A 20,364-nucleotide genomic window follows, 5' to 3' on the forward strand; every position below is an offset into this window, starting at 1 on the left:
GCACTGGATTTCCCTTCGGACTCCCTTTTGGACTGTTTGCCTGGATCACTCCCCCCCCCGAGCACCTTCATCACGCCCCTCGTCTCCTCCCCGTGTCTGTTCACTTCCTTCCGGTTTGTGCTGTCTGCATTGGGTCCTGAAAGGTGTATCGTAACAGATCCATTCTTCAGGGCAAAATTAGGTACATTTTGATTTGATTACTGTTATTGCATTTCCTTATTACTTTAATTTTAAATAATACAAGAAAAAAATTGTATTTTCAGATACATAGAAAACATAAATAGGATTGGTCTCCTTCGGTATCTCGGGTTTTAAGAAAGCTTGTGTGAATGTACAGTATATTTTTTGGACAAAATATGTACTCTAACTGAGGGAATGGCAGCCTATCCATGAGGATGAGACTGCCCAAACCACAACTCACTATTGCGAGGAATGAGCTAGGGAGCTGCTTCAAGGATGTAGATGGGGTGGAGGGACGATGTGATAGAAGTGAGCAAAGGGAAGTATAGAGGGTGAAATATGTACAGCATATGTACAGTAGGAGAGAGGAAGTGGGGAAGATTAGGATCTAATCTTTCTCCCACATCTCATATACAGTAAACCCCATTGAGTAAATGACACAGTAGAAATTATTCATCACAAACACTGAAGATTACAGAACACATCGCTGTCTTTATTATAGCCTTAAATGGCAATAATACTGAAAAAAGTGAACTCAAAAACAGATGGTGGAAACCCACGTCTTAGTTTTTTTGTGTGTTTTTTAAGAGTACATCAACTCCTGCTTTTATTGTGGCATGAATAACATCAACAAAAGAAAAAAAAGAAATATACAACTTATATTACACTATGTGTTATGAACAAAATATAAATCTATAACTCTATGTTATATTTACATAATTTATTTTTAATTTCAAGTTGAGATGGTAAGATACGTTTTTTTTCTTTTACTTTGTTTTAAGCTCCATTTATAATTTCATGATTGTCTCATTTTTTATTTGTTTCTATTGTTCGTGTTATTTTTCGGCAGAAAATAGCAGAGGCCAGTGACATTATGAATTGGGAACTGAGTTGTGTTTTTTTTTGAACAAGTGCAGACTAATACTTATGGGTCCAGGAAACTGATAGATTATTCTTATAAAAATACAGATCCATACCATTCAAAAGGTAAAGGAACTTCTCCATCCAACCTGCTCTATAGTGGAGCTGCTGGTGCAGAATGATTGCATTGTGTCACCCAGGTGGGTGCTACCCTTCAGTGGCACATTAATTGAGTCTCCTCCTACGTGTCAAGCACTTTCAGATCCTTTGGGTTGAAAAGCATTACATAAATGAAATTAATTATTCGTATTATTTTAAGATCTGCACATCACCAAGTGTCTAGTGCAGTTATCCACTGGGCCCTTTAAATAGGAAGCTTTGTCAGTTAGATTCAGCATCTCTACTAGCAGTATGCTTTCAGTTAAGTAAGCATGGCATGTAGAAGAATGCATATAATATTTTGCTGTGCCTTTACTAAACTACAATATGAATTAATTTTACATTGCAGCTGATTGTTTTAATGCCCAGCCTTACACCTTTCACAAGCGGTCTGCTTTATATTCCTAGACGTCCTGTGTCTCCAGCAGTTGCCAGCCTATTAATTTAACTCTGCGTCATATAGAAGAAACTGAGAAGTGCGACCTGATGAAAGTCAGGAGCTGGTTCTGTGGTGGCCCCAGAATGCTGTTACTGCTGGCTGCGCCAGAGGAAAACCTTCCAGCACTACATCCTGTGTCCATGTGGTGACGTGAAAGTCACTGACTAAAAAACGGTCATGGTTACACCATGTTTTGGAGCTAAAACAAAGTAGTCTTGCTAGGTTTTCAGTTACATAAATAAAACATATCGCCTTCCATAGCAGGGTAAACACAATGGAACATCATTAGCATCAAATCGTGATGTAAGAAGGTTTTGTGACTTTCAAAGGAAGGTGTATCCCCTTAGATGCAGTTTAATTTACCTGCATATCCTAAGCTAAAGAAACACTGTATTTAACATAAGAGATGTTTAATTTTGTAGCCCCTTAAGTATAGATTATGGGACTTTGCACCCACTGTACAGTTCAGAGGTACAAAAGGACTTTGCAACAATCATACATTTTGTCCTAATGATGTTCCATTATGTTTCAAATTAACATCCCGGCAAAAGAGAGCAGGGTGCATTTGTTCACAAAAATGGGGAACAATCTGGTTGTTGTTGTTTTTTTCCTTAAAAAAGAAAAAAAGGAAAATTTCACATTATACATTAATTAATACAAAAACACTTTCTTCTTTCCCCGTCCGTACAGAGTGCTTTAAGAAATGCGTCTGACATGAGAGTTAAGTTAATGAAAATGCATGGTGTAAGAAAGAAGTTTTGTCTCCACCACTTGCAACACCAGTCCATCTTTTTAACTCCTTCTGAGCAAAAAAAATAGGATTTTAAATCAGACAAAACAAAAAAAGCAAACCAAAAATAAAAAGACATTTTAGATCTAAATATCCGGTTTAAATACCTACTGTATAGCTAAAAGGTAATCCTGCATTGCTGAGCAGTTTCATAAGATAAAAAAAAAAACATAAAGGAGAAATAAATTATACATAACTTACTAACTTAGGAACAGCTGACCATAATTATAATTATTAATAATATTATTACACTAGAGGCAGTTTGATTGAAAAAATACAGTCTTCAAATACAAACAAAACACTGACATGCAGAATATGGTCAGCTACTCCAAACACCCACAGCAGAGTTGACTTCACAAAAATAAGAACTTCTTTAAAAATGAAGGGGATGAAAGTTCTACTGTTTCCAAAAGCGAAATTCCTTGGGTTCAGTCATAGTTCTGAAATGCAGGAGGTTTCATAAAGATTTCAAACACAGTGTATCACTCTTGTTAAAGAAAACTGTGTGAAAGTGTGGACCAAAATGCTTTCCAGCAGAAATATAGGAGCATTATTATTGGAATTCTGACTTTTGTTGCCATTAGTCCATATTTGTTAAAAAGCAAGCAAGACATCTTATTTCCTGAGCCATTTTTAAATTTCCAAGGTAAGTGCCAATAGGTCTATTTTTGTTCTTCTCCAAACATTTTGCCCTTAATACCCTTTGGCTAACGAAATTTAACAGGCAACATTAAACTGAGAAATTCCTGATTCACGTCACATAAACATCTGCAAGTAGGGACTTATTCGTGGTGGCACATCATAAATGCATCGTCCAGCCAGAATAAACTTTCTGCAAATGATAAAATAACACCACTGAGTGAAATGCACACAGAAATAATATGACACCTCTCTCTCAAAAGAAAGAAAACAAACCCTTTCCTTCAAATTTTAAATTAAAAATGCTCAACAACGCTAAAGAGTCTGAGCTACGAAGTATAGAGCAGAGGAAATGGTGAACTTCTACTAAGGCCAGGAGAAGGATCTAATTCCCAACCTTTGGGATGTACAGAACACTCTGCACTACAGGATAGGTACTCTGAGGTGAAGCACAAGGCCGGTATTCACCATGTCATGGAGAATCCGTTGGGATTGTCTTCAGATGTCCATTCAGGGTAGGAAGCAGCTGCCAAATGGTTTCATGAGGGCGGTTTAGCAACAGGGGCATGAAATCATGGGGATGCAGCAAGCCAGTCTGCCGAATTCTTTTTCTTCAAGGAGTCACTGACCAGCACGAGTGCGCTAAATTGAGATGGAACAAGCAGCACAGCAACATTGGCTGCATGCTGGCCAAGTCATGCTACCTCTGCCCAAGGAACGGTGATCAGCTGTGCAGCAACCCACAGTGATCCCTTCCCATACCGTTACACTGCCACACCACTGTAAGCGCAATCTTCAAAACAGCAACGACTGAAGGGGCTCTGTACACGCGAAAGAATGACAAACTCTTACACAGACCGTACCGCGACACAGCAGTGAGCACCCCATTTGTAGTGAGCTAATGCATTTTAGATTCAATGCATTTATTTGCGATTTTTACATGTTAAGGGCTCATGCTCTTGTTATTTGGAATATCCAGCTCCTCTGCCATATGGCCTACCGAAGAGGCCAGCAGGGAGTCAAAAGCCTCTCCCCAGAGAAACACCAGCTGTGACATAGCAACAGGGGAGTAGGAGGGCAAGGCAAATTGAGATGATAAGCAGTGTGGGTCAGAGGAACAGAAATGATTAACATTATCACTAATTTTCTTCCCCATGCACTGAGCATAAAGCAATGCAAACAGCCAGCCACTACATGTAACGCCCAAATCCCACAAATATCTCATAATTTGTGATAAAATACAAAAGTCCAATGGCTGTTACAAGTTCAGAAGTAACCACACAAGCTTTGCATCACTGACCAACCACCTCATTCACCTTAAGCTGTAGTAGTTGACCAAAGATAATCTTCCCCTGGACATGTCCAGTACAGTATCTCGGAAATGTCCTAGATTCTGTGTCTAACGTTTTGGCTGATGCAATGTTCGTAATCCACAGATCTTTGAGGATGGCCTGCATCCGTCATTCTGAATTTTTTTATCAATACAAAAGGGGACAGGGATTTCTCACTTGTAGAATGCAGGAATGTTGTCTTCTCATGAGTCTTGTCATAATAAGCGTGCTGTTTTATGAAAAGTATTTAAGGACATGAGACACAGGTGAAAACCTTGAATTTGGTAAGGGGTCTCCCAGATATGTATGACTATTATTTGTTTTGTTACTGAGCTCAGAAGAATTTCTATATGCTAATGTTACTTTTTTTATTTGCGCCGGTTTTTGACTGAATCATGAAAATACCTAATTCATTTTTAAGTACTGAATAAACTCCTTAAATCATAAAACTGCATCAACAGGCTACTGAAAACTGATATTCAGTGGTTTATAGGCTGACCACAGAGCACTTGATGTGGACTCTAAATACCTGTAGCATGTGCTTTTGGGTTTTCTGGGTATTTTTTAAAAAACTCTTTAGATGTGGACTTAAGTAAATTACAAAAGCAGGGTCTTTCTGACATGTGAAATGTTTTGGGCACTAAAGTAATAACATTTATTTTCTGGGAAAGTTGTCTCTTGTCTGTTTCTTTTGGAATCTGCATGGACATTTGAGCGTTTGAGCCAAAAAATGATTAAAAAAGAAGAAAACCCTTTTAAGAAGCTTTTTAACCCCTCATTAGACTGCCCCTGAAATATTCTACTTTGAGAGAAACACTCCAAAAACCTATTATGCAACATTACCTGACCTAAATCATTCCAATTACTTTTTATTTGAAGGCTTTCAGCATTATAAACATCTGTTTTATCATATTATTAATTCCATCTTGCTGTGAAGAGCTCAGAGATTTCTGCAGTTTGTGCACTGCTTGGTCAAATAGTGAGTACTGTACCATGTCCTTCCATGGGAAGTGCAACTGTTATATAATTCAACATCTGTGGAAATATAAATGAAAAAAAAAGCACAAACATAGCCAATGTGCAAGCACGACGATGGAAAAGGTGAAGTTTCATCCCCAGAGCTGACTTGCTAATAATGGTCCAACACATTATTAGTACCATAACACACAAAAATTTTACACATAAAGTTTTAAAAAAGAAAACATATTTCTCTTGTTTCAGAAGTCTCTCTCTTCACCTGAGAACTGCACCTACAGTTTTCTTAAGGAAAATTAAACAAACACATGAAGCCCAAACAGAATAAAAACAACAAGTTGCTGGTACTCCAGGACCGTATGGGGGATTGTCTAAGACACAACACTTTCCTAACTTAAGACGTTAAGGATTAAAAAAGGTCACCTATTTTCAACACTTAGTACAAATTTGGCACTTCCTATAAGATGCGATGTTGGTGTGCGATGAAAGGTGGAAAGTCCTCAGAAAAAAAGGATGCGACGACAGTTCGTTGAAATTCAATAAAATAAGTCCCTCGAAAAACTTGAGAGAAGCCTTAAAATGTTCCTGTCAGGTGCATTTTTACTAAAGGAAAAAAAATAAAAAGATTTTTTTTTTCTTAAAACTGTAGCACAAAAACAACAAAACACATTCACAAGCCACTTGTTGGCACTGTGTACCTGAGTGAGAATATTCTAGAACGTCGAAGAACAAACAGCCGTTTAAAGTTTATTTTTCAACAAATAGGTCAGAAGGGTAAGACTTCAGTGCTTGGGTATAGCAGCTGAATTACTAGCATCTCTTCTCTCTTTGTGTTTTCTGTGTAGCTTATTCGGTTTTCTTCTTATTTTGTCTGATCCTGCTTCGCAGACTCAGGTCTAGAATTCAGCAGAAGTGAAGTCCTGACAAGTTTTTAAGACTTTCGTTTTTTTTTTCTTCTTCTGTGTAACAGTCAGTGTATGACAAAAAGTTAATGTGCTTGGCTGCTGGTATTCGGACACCGGAGAGGTGTGGGTCAGGGAGGCGGGCTAGCTCCTGTCTGAAAGAGTCTGGAGGGGCTTGGAGGGGGTGGGGGCTGGTCAGGAGAGGGCGCACGAGTAACGGGAGGGAGGAGAGGTTGTGTTGGTGAAGAAGCGGCGGTGGCCGTGAAGCGGGTCAACACCTCGGCTCCCCCACCGTTATCAGTCAGCCTGCGCGGCAATGTGGTTTTCACTGTCACTGCCGTAGTCCGCGTCGTCGTCCTCGTAATCAAAGTCCTCGTACACGTCCCCATTGCTGTCGTCCACCTGCATCTCCTCCTTGACGCGGGGCTCCTCTGTCTTCATGCTGTGCAAGTAAGTGCTCTGAATGACGGGGATGCTGGGCTCCGGGCTGCTGGACATGCTAGAGTGCTCTGAGGGGATCTGCGGGGAGGGCATGCCAGCCATGGCGATGGCCCCTGGGTACACCACTCCTGCCGACGTCAGAGGAATCTGACCCTGCTGCCTGCGGACAGAAAACAGAAGGCACACATATGAGGACTCACAATACCAAAGTTCAGCTTTTACCTGGGACACAAGGGTTCTTTCTTCCAGCTTTCGTTTCAGATCCGAGCTCACGGATATCCAGGAGGCTCTGTTTATTATTTGGATATCTGGGCGAATGGGATTTGTCGATCTAAACCCTGCCGATGGGTTGGGGGCTTGGCTCGAGTGCAAAGTTTTAAAATAGGAGCTGTAAAGAAGTTTACAATTTTGAGTGAAAAAGTATGTTTGAGAACTTATTGTGGTGAATCAAGTTTTTGCATAATCAGATTGGAGCACTGGAGTTTTGGGGCTTTTGCCCCCCAGACAGTAGTACTAACATCTGTGTGATTTATTTTCTATATATAATTATAAGAGATGCAGGCAATTTAAATACAAAGCCTTTTCACATGCATTTCACATTGGTTTATTTACTGTGTCCATCAGAGCAGTACTACAAACATTAATTACCTTTCATTTTCAAATACTGCAGCAGAATTAAAAATAAAAATAGGCGTACCAAATTAACTTGGGTAGAGTAGCACTTTTTATAAATCTCACTAATACTATTTTTCATATAGGGTTCTGATCATTTTTGAGATAAGATAATTTAAATCATCAGGACAACCCAGAAGGTAAGCCAAACGATACAAAAGGTTTGTAAGTTTTTACACTAATATCCAAAATTTAAAAGGGTGATTTTTCATGAACTAATCTTTGCACTATCTACTGTTTTTTAACCTTCAGAACAATTCCTTTGCATCTGAATATACAGTAGCATCCTTGGGATTGAAATAAAAACAATTCCTGAACATTAAACATATTTTTCCTATCACTGAGTACTTGTCTAATGATATTTTAAATGTCAGCTTTATTCAGCTAATTCTGTTATGTCTAAAAGAGTTATGCATTTGCCATAAAGAAATTAGCGATTAAAGTATTTACACAAATGTTATGCATCTAATCCTAAATTACCCAAGACATTCTAGAAAACCAATGGACCAAAATAAGTATCTCTGGGGAAAAATGGGTTAATATGCACCTGAAAAGAAATGTATCTACCCTGCATGATTTCCTAAGCTAATTCAAATTAGTTATTTTTTCAAAGTTGCTCTGAAATAAAAATATCGCATATCACGAGTTCATACCCGACAGTGAAGTACTGTCTCATCTCCTGTCGTCGGTTGCGCATGATGGCTTTGTATTCCCCGATCCGAAGTTTTTTTCCATCCACCAGGCACGTGCGCTTGGGTCTTGGCTTGTACTTGTAGTCGGGATACTTCTCCAGGTGCTGCTTACTAAGCCTGGCCTGCTCCTCATAGTAAGGCTGCTTTTCCAAATTCGTCATGGCTTTCCAGCGAGACCCTGTATGTAATGGAAACAAGGATTTGTGTGATTGTGAGTGAAGTGGGGGGGGGGTGGATCCGTCCAGAATTAACTACTATCACATATCCTATCACATACCTTTGCATATGTTTATCTCTTCTCTGCATTTTCCAGTCTTGGATTATTATACTAAATGAGGCCCTGCTGGTGAGCTCTTTAAGATAAGACTTTACCTGTGTCACGATAATTTTAAGAAAATAATTACTGTATATGCCGTGACTTGCTCATTGGAATAATACGCACTTAAGCCATCTTACATCCTTAGTGGAAATTCAGTTGTCATACTGTAGAACATGTGATCTTTCAAATCGTTTTATGAATACAGTCACTACTGCATTATCTATGTGAAAGTCTATCCACATTGCATCAGAGAGTCAGTGTCCTCAGAAGACCTTACATGCGATGTGCTATTATTATTTCTAGGTTCAGCACATTGTGTTTAAAATAATGGAACTCAATTTAACTGCCTCTCACTGTTTATTATGGCATAAGTTGAAGTCTAGACTTCAAACAATGTAATAGAATGTAACAGACATGTGCAGTAGAGATCAGAGACTCTGGCCTTAGAGTCGGAAGGTTGTGGGTCCCAATCTCAGGTGGGACAGCACTGTTGTACCCTTGTGCTAGGTACTTCACTCACATTGCTTCAATAAAGGCCCAGTGTAAATCAGTTTTGATGGAAGTATCAGCCAAATAATTATAATCAAGTCAATCTAAATCTCAATATCGGAAGCAGCTCTATGCTTCTATGCATAACAGTTCTGCGGGTGGCCTTTTGATCTTTTGTATGGCTATTTCACTCTTGTTATTGATTTTATTCAATGGAAATACTTAAAAGGGTTCTATCGCTTCGGTAACTGGGGAATTGGACAACTTTTTCAAATATACATATTTTTAATTAACTGCATCTACTAGTATTGTTTCAGTGCAGAGAGAAATTGCCCTTGGGTAGCAGTTGACCCTCTGCATTTCTGTCTGTTCTCCCTTCATTACACAGAATGTTTTTTTTTTCAACAGGGCAAACTGGGCAACATTTGCAGAGCACTCCACTGTGCTATTTGTGCTACAGTATGTGCAATGAATTTACACTCTCCTTCCAACTACTGTATATTTAATCAGAAAAAGCTGTCACCACTGCCCCCCAACACATGCAGCCAAAACTGTAATAGGAAATTCCTTATGTTAACAATTCAGTGTAGTGGCTTATTAAAACCAGATTTCAGTGCATTATAAAATGCTTAGAAGCTCTTTAAAATGTCAAAAGAAATCCCAGGGGTCTGCATAAAATGTCAGACTAACTCAAGTGCTTGTTTAATGCATAATGAATTAGTATCATATTGTTGGAGTCTGTTCTCCATAACAATTCATTAACTGTTAGTTATACAATGAAATGTTGCTTACAAGGAGTGTAGTAATCTAAGCTTTTTCTTTCTGATATCTCCCTCCAAGGAATACCAGGTGCACACGCCTGCTATTTCTGACACAAGCTCGGCAAATAGAGATAAGAACTGGACAATAGATTATGTCATTGAGAATCACCTCACAAGCAAGGAGAAGAAACTGCTCTGGGCCACTGAGGTAACTAAACAAGCTGTCCAATTTCTATACTGGGATAAAAAGGAAGAGGAAATTATTCCACAGACTGTGTTGATATATACATGTATGGTATGCATAGTGGATTTGATTTCCATGGTCTCGAGCTGAAGTAAATAAAATGTGTTCTTCTGTGTTGGATATTTAAAGCTCCTTCAAGTGGAAAAAAAGCAGATCAGCTACACAAGGGATAAACAAAATCTGGTTAAGAAGAATTTCTTTAAGTTATCTTACCAAGGATTTTGCTGATGTTAGAGTTATGCATGTCAGGGAAGGCCTGGAGAATTTTTCTCCTCTCATCTTTTGCCCAGACCATGAAGGCATTCATGGGACGTTTTATATGAGGTTCAGTGTTACCCCTGCCTCGGGCTTCCCGAAACATCCTGGAGTCGGAAACACTAGGGCTTCCTAGGGCAGAACAAGAACAAAACAATTAGCGCTTGCGATTTAATACCTGTCGCCATGTGCTATCCTATTTTAGGGATTACATGTTTTATTAAATACGAAATATTTATTCCCAAAAATTAAAAAAAGAGTGTTTTATTTGCACTTGCCAGATGAATGTATCTGTAAAGGTGTATTTTATACAGAGAGGTGCATTAAGACATGAATATTAGGACACACACTTAATATATTCATTCTTAGGAAACCGAAGCAGTCAGGCTTTTTACATTAATTGTCCTTCTATCTATTTATGGGAAAGCTGTTTATTTCTGGCAAGGGCCATGGTGACCAAGAGTCTTTTTGGACAGCAGGGGGCACAAGGTGGCAGTACACTGGACAGGACACCGGTTCTTAGTGGGACCACACCGGACCTATTCAGGGTCACCAATTAACCTAGCCAGCACATCTCTGGAAGCAGGGAGGAAATTAGGCCTGCACCCCCTTGGATGCATTCAAACATTCAAAGTCCACACTGTGGGCACCCCAGGCTGTAAACAAAGTCAGGACACCCAGAACTGTGAGGTAGCAGTTAAAGTAATGAAAAAGCTAATTCTGAAAATAATTTACAGTTTAAAGCAAAATATTAAATGAAAATTGTCCTTTCACAATTTTACTCCAGAAGACATTAAATAATTGATGGGAGAGGAGACCATGATGTAAAGTTCTATTCGATTAGGTTAGTCAGCTTTTACAAACCAGCTGTCTTTAGTCCCTGTTGTGCCAAGACAAAATTAAGTCTTACTCTCTTACTGGAGTTCATCTGTCCTGTAATTGTTCAACTTCATCCAAAGTCTCTATGGATGACCTTTTCTGGACATGCCTCAGTGAACATTTCTTTTCGATTTTTGTAACACCTGTGTTACTGTACTGAAAACTGCATCATAAAATATTTATCATGAATATGGTAGATCCACAATAAAAAAACAACAAAAGAATAGTCTACATAAGAATGATAAATAATGATATGCACTTAAAAGAGTTAGACAAATTCAAGTAGAAAAGTATATAATTTTGCAAATAAGGTATTTTAATCATAATGTTTCAAAAATAACAAGGGAAGTGCCATTTTATTAGCACTTTTCATCTTAAAAATTTTGGTAGTCCTTTGGACTGCTAATCAAATAATGAATGTATTTCTTTTCTTGAACTACATGTGAGAAGTGTATAGAACAAAAAACATGTTCAGATGACTAAAGCACCAAGCTAAAATGCATAAATTCAACACACTTCCCTGTCTATTCTCTTAATACGCTGCAGTGTAAGTTAAACTTTAAAAGTAATTAGAAAAAAAATCAGAAATATTTTAAAAGAAATTAGCCCTTTCAAACACATATAGGCTTTAAACATTCTTAGATTTGTTTATAAAATTCTTTCTCACTTTATCTTTTTACATATAGATCCATTTCTTCCATTTCTACAGTATAAACCTCCACTCTCTGCTTTCAGAATGCGCTCACAGAAGGGAAAATCTAAAAATATGAATAGTGACAGCTTAATGAAGGCACCTGGGTAGGGGAACCATGGGAATGATCCCAAGATACCCCAACACAGGAGGACATATGTCGAAATGAGAGCCCTCTGCTCAGATCAGCTTCTAGTGCTTAGTGTGGTTTCTCTACACAAATCCTGCTTGGTTAGAAAACAATGCTGGCGAAAGGAGACCAGGGTTCTCCGCTTGATCCCCCTGCTCCTGCAGGAGAGAAAATGGCCGACCTGCGCCAGCTCAAGCTCTTTGAAATTTACTTCACCCAGAGCCGCGGACAGCTGAGCCACAATGCCTCAGAGTGTCTTGGGATATCGAATGCTGGACCACGCAATCATCTGAAGCCCATTTTATGGCCATTGTTTTTTTTTAAATTATTTCATTTAAATGAAAATACTACATATGAGTTGGAACAGCTGCTCCTCTCCTTTATCTCCGAGCGGGATAAAAATAACCAACAAGCTGACATGATCTGAAGGGTCCAGTTAAACCTAATTTGAGCAAACAGCACCTGATACTAACCATCTGAGTCTCCGCTCATGTTGAACTCCATCATGGCGTGGTTAAATTTGCCGTCCTCACTTTGCTTTGCAGCAAGCTGCTGTGTCAGGCTTTCCAGTGCCGCCTTCTCCTGTAATGAAATACACAGCATTACTAGGGCTCGTTCGATAACTCTAGCATGGGACTGAAGACAGTGCTGAGGACATCCCATTAATCACGCTCTGATTAATAATTTGAAGGGAAAACACAGGAGGTGTTGCATGTTTAGCCTTCAAATAGTGCACAGCCTGAAAACAAATCTGTTGAAAATGTAAAGAGTTTTAAGTGAAAAACACTTTTGCATTGTATCAAACCATAAACAAACCAGATAGTAATTACTAATTGCATTTAGAACATTTTCCTCCACAGTTAAAAGTGTCAAATTTGGGAGAGCTTTTATCCCATGCATTTCTGCTGAAAGACCACCAGGGTGCAGCCCTGACACTTCAACAAGAGCGCGTTCTGTCTTGGGAAAGCCTGATACAGAGTCTGCGGACTCTACTGGTATGGTGCTGTTATGGTCAGATAAGATTCGCTGTTAGTACTTACAAGGTGTTTCTGACTTCCTGGGCTGTTCGCTAAAATATCAAGTGTGACAACTTCCAGTAACAGGATACAGTTTTAAAAAACCTTTTGTTAAAAAGTGACTTGGGTGGGATTTTTTTCCCCCACAATTTAATTCCCACTAGCAAATCATGAACATACTGTACACAATAAAGTAGTAAGGCAAAGAGAGAGAGCAGATGTCCAAAACCTATATTATCTGCTGGTACTGCTTTTAATGAGTTAATTACAGTTAATTACTTAACTGTAATCAAAACTATGCACACACATGACTAAAGCATATGAGATGCTTTAATTCACCCGATTGAAAGAAATTCAAGTTTTTTTAGCTCCAGTTTTACTACCAGTTTGCACAGCACTTTTTGTTTAATTCTTAGCTTGCCTAGTGTCTGCTGCAGCACTGACCCATATCTCTCTTCCCATACAAGACAGAAAGGGTAATGAAATAATTCGATTATAACAATAAAGCTGGAATTGTGTAAACTCTCAGAGGATAACTCTATTCTGGGAATGTCAAAACAGTCAGCTGTGCTTTTGTTGTGTATCACTATGCAGTGACTCAAATTAACCTTCAATCACAGAGGGGGATGTATCTGACTATAATTATACTGAGTGGAGAAAAGCAGAGGTTAACTGGCATGGGGGAGGGAGTAAAGATTACAGTAAGGGGGTCATAACTGCTGATACAGAATTAACAAATGTGTATTGCTGTGGATGAACAATTACCAAGAAGCTCACAATTACATGATACACTAATCATGTACACATACAGTATAGTACAAGAGCTTGTTTTTACTTCTCTTTCAGGAGAAGGAATTTCCGTTTTGTTTGTGAGATAAATCAGACTTTGTATTTTCAGAAATGCCCAATAAACCAATAAACATATTACCATTCCCATCAAAAATAAACTTTTTTTCTGTGATTATAATATAGGATACACTGTTTGGAGGGTAGTCACATTGCTAACATCACCGTTGTTAAACATTGTATGTTATTATCATTAATCACAATTTTATTTGAAGCTTTTTATAGTACAGTACGTCTAATTTACCACAGATAGTCAGAAAATTACATAATATTTCCTAATTATTTTCCCAAGGCTCTGTTTTGTAGCAGTTTGATGCAAATTCACTGAACTTCAAATTCACAAGTCAGATGAATGATCACTTGCCTAGTTGAAGATTAAAAACGTGCACTTTTTGTGATAGATGTTTGTGAGCCATAGGGGGTCTGACGTAAAAAGATGGGACTAACCAGACTGTCTTCGGTCAGGGAAATGGTTAATTCTGCTTGCTTCATCCATCAGGCAAGGCAGCAAGGCATCAATATGAATGATGGATGTGAAATTATTATGTGGCTGCCACCAAAAGCACTCTCTGCCATTTGTAACTAACACTGGAACTGACACACTTTTTTATTAAACATCCACATTAAGCCAACATCGGTCACTGTCATCCCCAGTTCAGTGCTCTGTTAAGAGGCAGACAGGAGAGTTACTGTAGTAACATGGAGGTTGCGCTTTGCAGTACTGGAATGACAAAGCGGAAGAGCAATACTGGAATAAATAATGTTACAAATAGCTCTTTAGTCAAACCATGAAATGCTGTAAGGCCCTGCAGCTGACAGAAAGGAGAAGTGTTTTGTGAACTACGCAGAGACTGAATGTAAGAATCTGATTTTCACAGAAAATCAGGACAGTCAGAAACATTTCTTCAAACCATGAAATAATGATGACAGTCGTGTAAGATATATCGAACAGCTCAAACTGGGTTTCAATTATACGTCACACACTGTAGCCAGAGCCCTGGTTTAAAAGCATTAGAAGCATCACTCCTTCTGAAGTAACTGATAAAACTGTGACTCAACCGAGGCAAGTTTCCCTTGTTCTTAACAAAGAAAGAGGCAGATCTAGAACCCAATCACCTCCCTCCTCCTACAAGCATACACAATCTCTTCCAATCTGCAAGCCGGTCTTTGAGGAGGGAAAACACTGGACCGGAACAACACCCTAAATCAGCACAGCGCTGTTCAGTTAAGACTGCTCTCCATCTGCATGTTTACAAAACCAGAGGTGTAATTTCTAAAATTCACAACTGTATTTTTTTTAAATGCAAGAGTGAAGCTATTTACTTTGAGGGGTGTGACCCAGGGGTGAGCAATGCAGACTCAAATAAGGCGCATTCCTTTCTAAATAATAGAACCTGTTCAAAATCAGTGGGTATTGTTTACCGAGGCTCATTCAGTACATACCCAATGTGGCCACTAGCTCTGCTGTAAGCATTAAAATGCTCTGATTTGTCATCGTTTTCAAAGGACAAGAGCTCACCTCGTCACTGAAGAGAGTGACCCATCTGTCTAGCGTTTTGGAGACACAGCGGCACTCAGCTTTGCTGAGGTGATTTCAGATCTCGACACAGGCAGCTGTGTTGCCATGCAAATTTGTGAACTCTAGAGGCCGGAGATCAACACATTAGTGTGCGAGTGCGCAGAGCTCACTATGCCTGCTCGTTTCAAAACCATTTTGACATTAATTTGAAACTCGGAGCGAGAGAGGGCGCGTTCAAAGTGAGATTTACAGACCTAGTTTATATTTATTGCACTCAATCAAAGGCAGATTTACGGCACATTTACATGGCAAATGCAGACATCTTGCTAATTTTCATCTCAGTACCCCTATCTTTTTTTAATATATATTCAGCTTTCCAGCCCTGGAGTTGCATTTACAACTTAATTATACAATTAGAATACATCACAAAATTATAGCATCTTTAAAAATACACTTAAAACTGTCCCCTCCATTAGAATGTGACCCATGTAAATTGTGAATCTGTAATGAAATGCATTATTTTATTCTCTGTGATGGAATTAAATTGTTCCTCTGAGTTAATTCTCAGAATTTAAATGAATGTGCTAAACAAACACAATTTAAACAGGAAGAAAAGAATCAGTGAAATACATTCATCTTTAATTATTAGTGGTAGCAGTGTTAATAGTGGAAGGAGCACTAATAAGCTGGAACAGTAGAAGCAGTAGTAACGCTAGTATATATTGTGTCCGACAGTTCATGCATGGAGGGGAGTCCATATTGTTGTTCAGAAGTCAATTGGCCCAAATCAATATAAGCTACAGATAGAACAAAGCTGCAAATATCATCATAATATCTTTCTTTCGTGTGTAGTATGAAAAATGTTCCAATGTAAAACGGTGTCAAATTCTCAGAAGCAAAGAAATGTTAAATACTGAGCATGACATACAGTATTTGTTTGCAATTGAAAAAATTCAAAATTCTGGACTTAGTAGAAGGCACCTACATGCAAGTCTTTTAAAACCGCAGACTAAGAAGACGCTCCAAAGCAAGAAATTCTCTGCACAATTGTGCCTGAAGCATTGTTTAATGAGCAGTTATTCAGCTACCTTTTTGATCACACTTTTTATGTTTGTCCAATAGATTGGACAATGATATAACATTTAATTTTGCAAAACTCCACAATCAGAATTCCAAATATTCTAGGCTTTGGGAAATGCCATGTCTATGTGGAGCGCTGGTATTCTACTGATATCAATACACAGCCTGGAAATATCACACAGATACCTGGGAATGTGCCAAGCCCATCTATCTCTGTAGTTGCATGTTTTTGTCTGGACACACCCACTTTGGGCTCTCTAAATTTTTCCCCTAATTTAGTTGATGAAGTGACCCCTCACTTGTCAACCTGATATAATTTGCAGTGGATCTGCTCACTACAGTATGATGGCTGCTGCAAATCACCTAAGTAACTGAGGCTAAGTCATGGAACTTTCTTTTTTTAATGAAAGAAGATTGCATTTTGAGGGCTTGGTTATGGAAGTCCATGTCCTCACTGCACAGTAGTCGGCGTCTGAGGAACTGTGAAAAAGGGTGAGAGTTTTGAGTATGTGTGGGGTTGAAGGAGCTGTACAGGAGTGAGCTGTGAGTCAGTAGTTTCCAACAGACGGACGTTCAGAGTTGTGGATGGTTAATCGGGAGCTCTATGTTCAGAAATGGAGGAGTGTTACATGTAAATGAAAGGGATAGGTGAACGTTGGTGAAGTGATGCAAGAAATGCCCTAGTTGGTCGTTAGACTGTGTGTGGCACCGGCTCACTCACACTTTCATTTACGTGACTATACCTTTTATATAAAAAAGCCAAATAAAACACATAAACTTCAGTTAATAGGTAATGTGTTTGAGTTTGTCGCATACTTGGGCCTGATAGTTCTGTCCAGATGTTTTAAATCAAAACTGAAAAGTAACCTGGATTCCCTTCGTCTTTTCAGCCTGTCTTGTCACCACTCCCCACAGACGCCATACCTAAATGTCTGAGTATCTCCACTGAAAATGCTGTATCCTCTTTAGTCTGGCACTCTTAACAACAACACAGTTCTTCTCCTTCTTTTACGCGCCACCCCATCTTTACTGTTAAATTGTGAAAATATCATTTTAGTGCCAATAAATCTGAAAACCATAAGCCTGAATACTAATTGTTTATACAGACTATTCAGCTTGAATTGCAACCGGAACACAATGGAGTCTTGGGAATCCGAACATTTGAGAGAATTCTCTTGTCAAGAGTTGCCAACAGGTTTGGCAGCCATTTGGAGAGGAAGAAAAAAAAAGTACACTGTTGTGGGTTTCAACCAAACTGCTGCACTAATTGGCTCTGACAATCAATCATCACCATAGAAGGAAGGCCCTTAATTCTGAAAACAGAAGGGAAAGAAAGACAAACACACAATTAAGAGTAAGACTGAATCCCGATGTTGCATACCTTTGGAGAAAAGCTAACTGGCAGTTTTATTAACTCAATGAAACTCTAAGGTAAATAACAGTAAGGTATTCACCCTACTAGTCATGAACCCACATTCTCCAAGTGGCAAGAAGGAGAAGCACTCTTGCACTGTCTGCCTGGTGCAAGACGCCACATTGTTCTGATGAGAAATCTGAGCAAGCCATCTACACAGGAAGCAAGCTTATGCAGATAATAGGAGAGCTTGCTGTAGGAAAGTACAGCTTTGTATTTGCAAAATCCTCATAAACAATAAGATTTTTGGGTGAACATGGTAACTTTCTCAAATGTCAGGTAAGAAAAGTGTTATTTCCGCTCTCCGTATGTAACCATGCTAGAGGAATGTGCTAGTCTTACTCGGTTTTATTCAGCTGTCTTTGGACTTTAGCTGGATTACAAAATCAAAATGCACATAGAAGGTTTCCTGACCACTACAAAAACTGGCTAAATAATTGGTGATATTAATGACAATAAGAATTTTCAGTTGCCTGTTATTTTTATGTCACCATATCCTAGCAATATTGTGGGGAAATTCTGAAAAGTGCACAATAAGCAGGACAGCTATTTATCGATTACACTTAAACTAGTGGGAAAATTCATATATAAAAACTGCTGTCCAGAATTTACGTCCCTAAAAAACGAAAGCATTGCAGATTAGAAAGAAGAGCTAATTGCTTTGTTGTTAATATCGTGACCAAATTAGAACTGAAATCCTGGGGTATTATTGCGCACTTTAAAAATTCCAGGGAAATGTTCAGGTATTTGTCAGAATTTGCATTTCAAAAACCGAATACATAATCTATGGAAGCAGCAAAAATTAAAAGCATGTTCACAGCAATAATCCTCCAAAAACTTGCATCCTCTTCAAGTTCTACCCTGTGGTGTCTTCCCATTAACATTTCCCTCCCCTCTTTCTCCTTAGTGCATGCAGAAGTATTTTTGTACACATTCCAGGCTACTGTGATGCCACTTTAGGGCATCACTAAAGGCCTTATTCAACCTTGCTTTGACTGATTAAGGGTCACAGAACTTGAATCTGCTTTGATTCTCCAGCCCTGCGCTTTAACATCTTCAAAGCTTATAAACCAAAAAAAAAGGAAGAAAAAAAAGAGGCAGTGTCTAAAGTCAGCCTAAAGTCATGTGTTAAAAAAACAGCTGATCTGCATTAAAGAAGATTAAGCTGCAGTGCTGGGGCTGAGAGCTTGGATTATTTTAATGTACCTCCATCAGCATACAAGCAGTCAGGACAATTACTGCCATTAGACTTGAATGACTGATTTGTAACCACAGCTAAAGAGAGTGGCGCGGGGCCGGGCCCTTCACGAAAATGAATTTCCATGCCATCAAAGACGTTTTAATGGGCTTCCCGATCAAACCACAAGGCCTGCCTTGCAAGTACAGAAAACTTAGAATGAAGGCTTCCTGTCCAAAAGGATTTGGTCGGTTGTCGCTTGATAATTCCCAGCTCGGCTTCACGGAAGAGGAAACGAAAGAAAAGGAAAAAACACAACAGGCATGTCCTTTGGTTTGAGTTTGGGGGGGTGAATGTCATCAGTATAGATGCTCTCTAAGCTTCTCCAAACTGCCGTATCCAACAGCTGACTTCAGTGTGCTTAACAAATAACTGCAATTTAGCTGAGCTTCCAAGGAACAGTTTGAGTCACTTTGCATTAGTGTCTGGCTGAGTGTTAAAAGTCGGCTCTGCCGAAGAAGCGAGGGAAAGGAATTTCTGCTCGGAGCGTTCCTTGAAGAAAGCTTAAATATTTGAATGGATTTTTTTTTATATACTTTACCTTTTGTTGTTTTAAGTCGCTTATTTTGATCTGCAAAAGACTGCAAACATGCCTCCCTTCCCCCGTTTTCTCATTTTCATTCCTGACTCGTGCGTTCCTACGTGCACTGTACATGCGCGAGCTTTTTAATTGTGTTCCACAAACCTGTAGAAAAGCCCTGCCTAAAAGTTTTTTTTTCTTTAATGTTTTCAATTATATCATTCTTTTACATACCTCATACATTTTCTGTGAACAGGCGAAATAAATGGAGAATCTCCTACAGTGCGTGAATCTCATAAAGTGAGGCGTTACCACTGACCTTTTCTGTCCTGCCGTTGTTCAGGCCCAGACTATTGACAACGGCCACTTTTGCATCCAGAACTTGTTGCTCCCTCCTGAGCTGCTCCTTCATCTGCCTGGCTTCCTGGAACGCCTTAGTGACAGCGTCGTGATCATTCAAGTAACCGCTGGAGGTGATAGAGGACAGGATGTCTGGAAGAAGAAAAACGTCAGATAAACACCTTTGCTGCATATGTAGGAAAAACATATGAGGATAGCCGCCACTGGATGGATGGTGAGGCTGTCCACTTAGACATGTGGTTCTGTCTAATTCCTTCAGCCTTCTGCAGCTACAGGGCCCAAGCTGCTTTCTTCAGGTGTGGCTGCAAACAGCAAATTACCACCCATATATTGGATTATGCTGCATCTTCAGTAAGCTACCAAAACTAGTGTTTTAAAGAAGGATATGAGCAAACTACATCTTTGTAAGTAAGATTTCTGGAAAAAAAATGCATCATTTTGGACTGGTGCTAGACAAAGCTTTATCTCGGATATCGTATTCGTTTCAGTTTTGAGAGAAGTAAGCACACACCTGCTTGGGCCA

The 20,364-nt window shown here is 39.1% G+C and overlaps 1 protein-coding gene across 7 annotated transcripts in view; it reads right to left on the bottom strand.

Moving 5' to 3' along the window:
• Window positions 1-652: 652 nt before the first annotated feature.
• The window catches only part of sox5 (SRY-box transcription factor 5), a 335,228-nt gene continuing 315,516 nt past the window's right edge, over window positions 653-20,364 (bottom strand). For all 7 annotated transcript variants that reach the window (XM_088645796.1, XM_088645794.1, XM_088645793.1 and 4 more), the window contains 5 exons: window positions 19,801-19,973; window positions 12,323-12,431; window positions 10,108-10,281; window positions 8,043-8,259; window positions 653-6,877 (listed from right to left, as the gene is read on the bottom strand). In XM_088645796.1, coding sequence (XP_088501922.1) covers window positions 6,574-6,877; window positions 8,043-8,259; window positions 10,108-10,281; window positions 12,323-12,431; window positions 19,801-19,973 — 977 coding nt within the window. In that variant the 3' untranslated portion in view covers window positions 653-6,573. The remainder of the gene's footprint in view (window positions 6,878-8,042; window positions 8,260-10,107; window positions 10,282-12,322; window positions 12,432-19,800; window positions 19,974-20,364) is intronic.

This window comes from Lepisosteus platostomus, chromosome 9 (genome assembly GCF_059453375.1).
Source record: "Lepisosteus platostomus isolate fLepPlt1 chromosome 9, fLepPlt1.hap1, whole genome shotgun sequence".
Classification (NCBI taxonomy): Eukaryota; Metazoa; Chordata; class Actinopteri; order Semionotiformes; family Lepisosteidae; genus Lepisosteus; species Lepisosteus platostomus.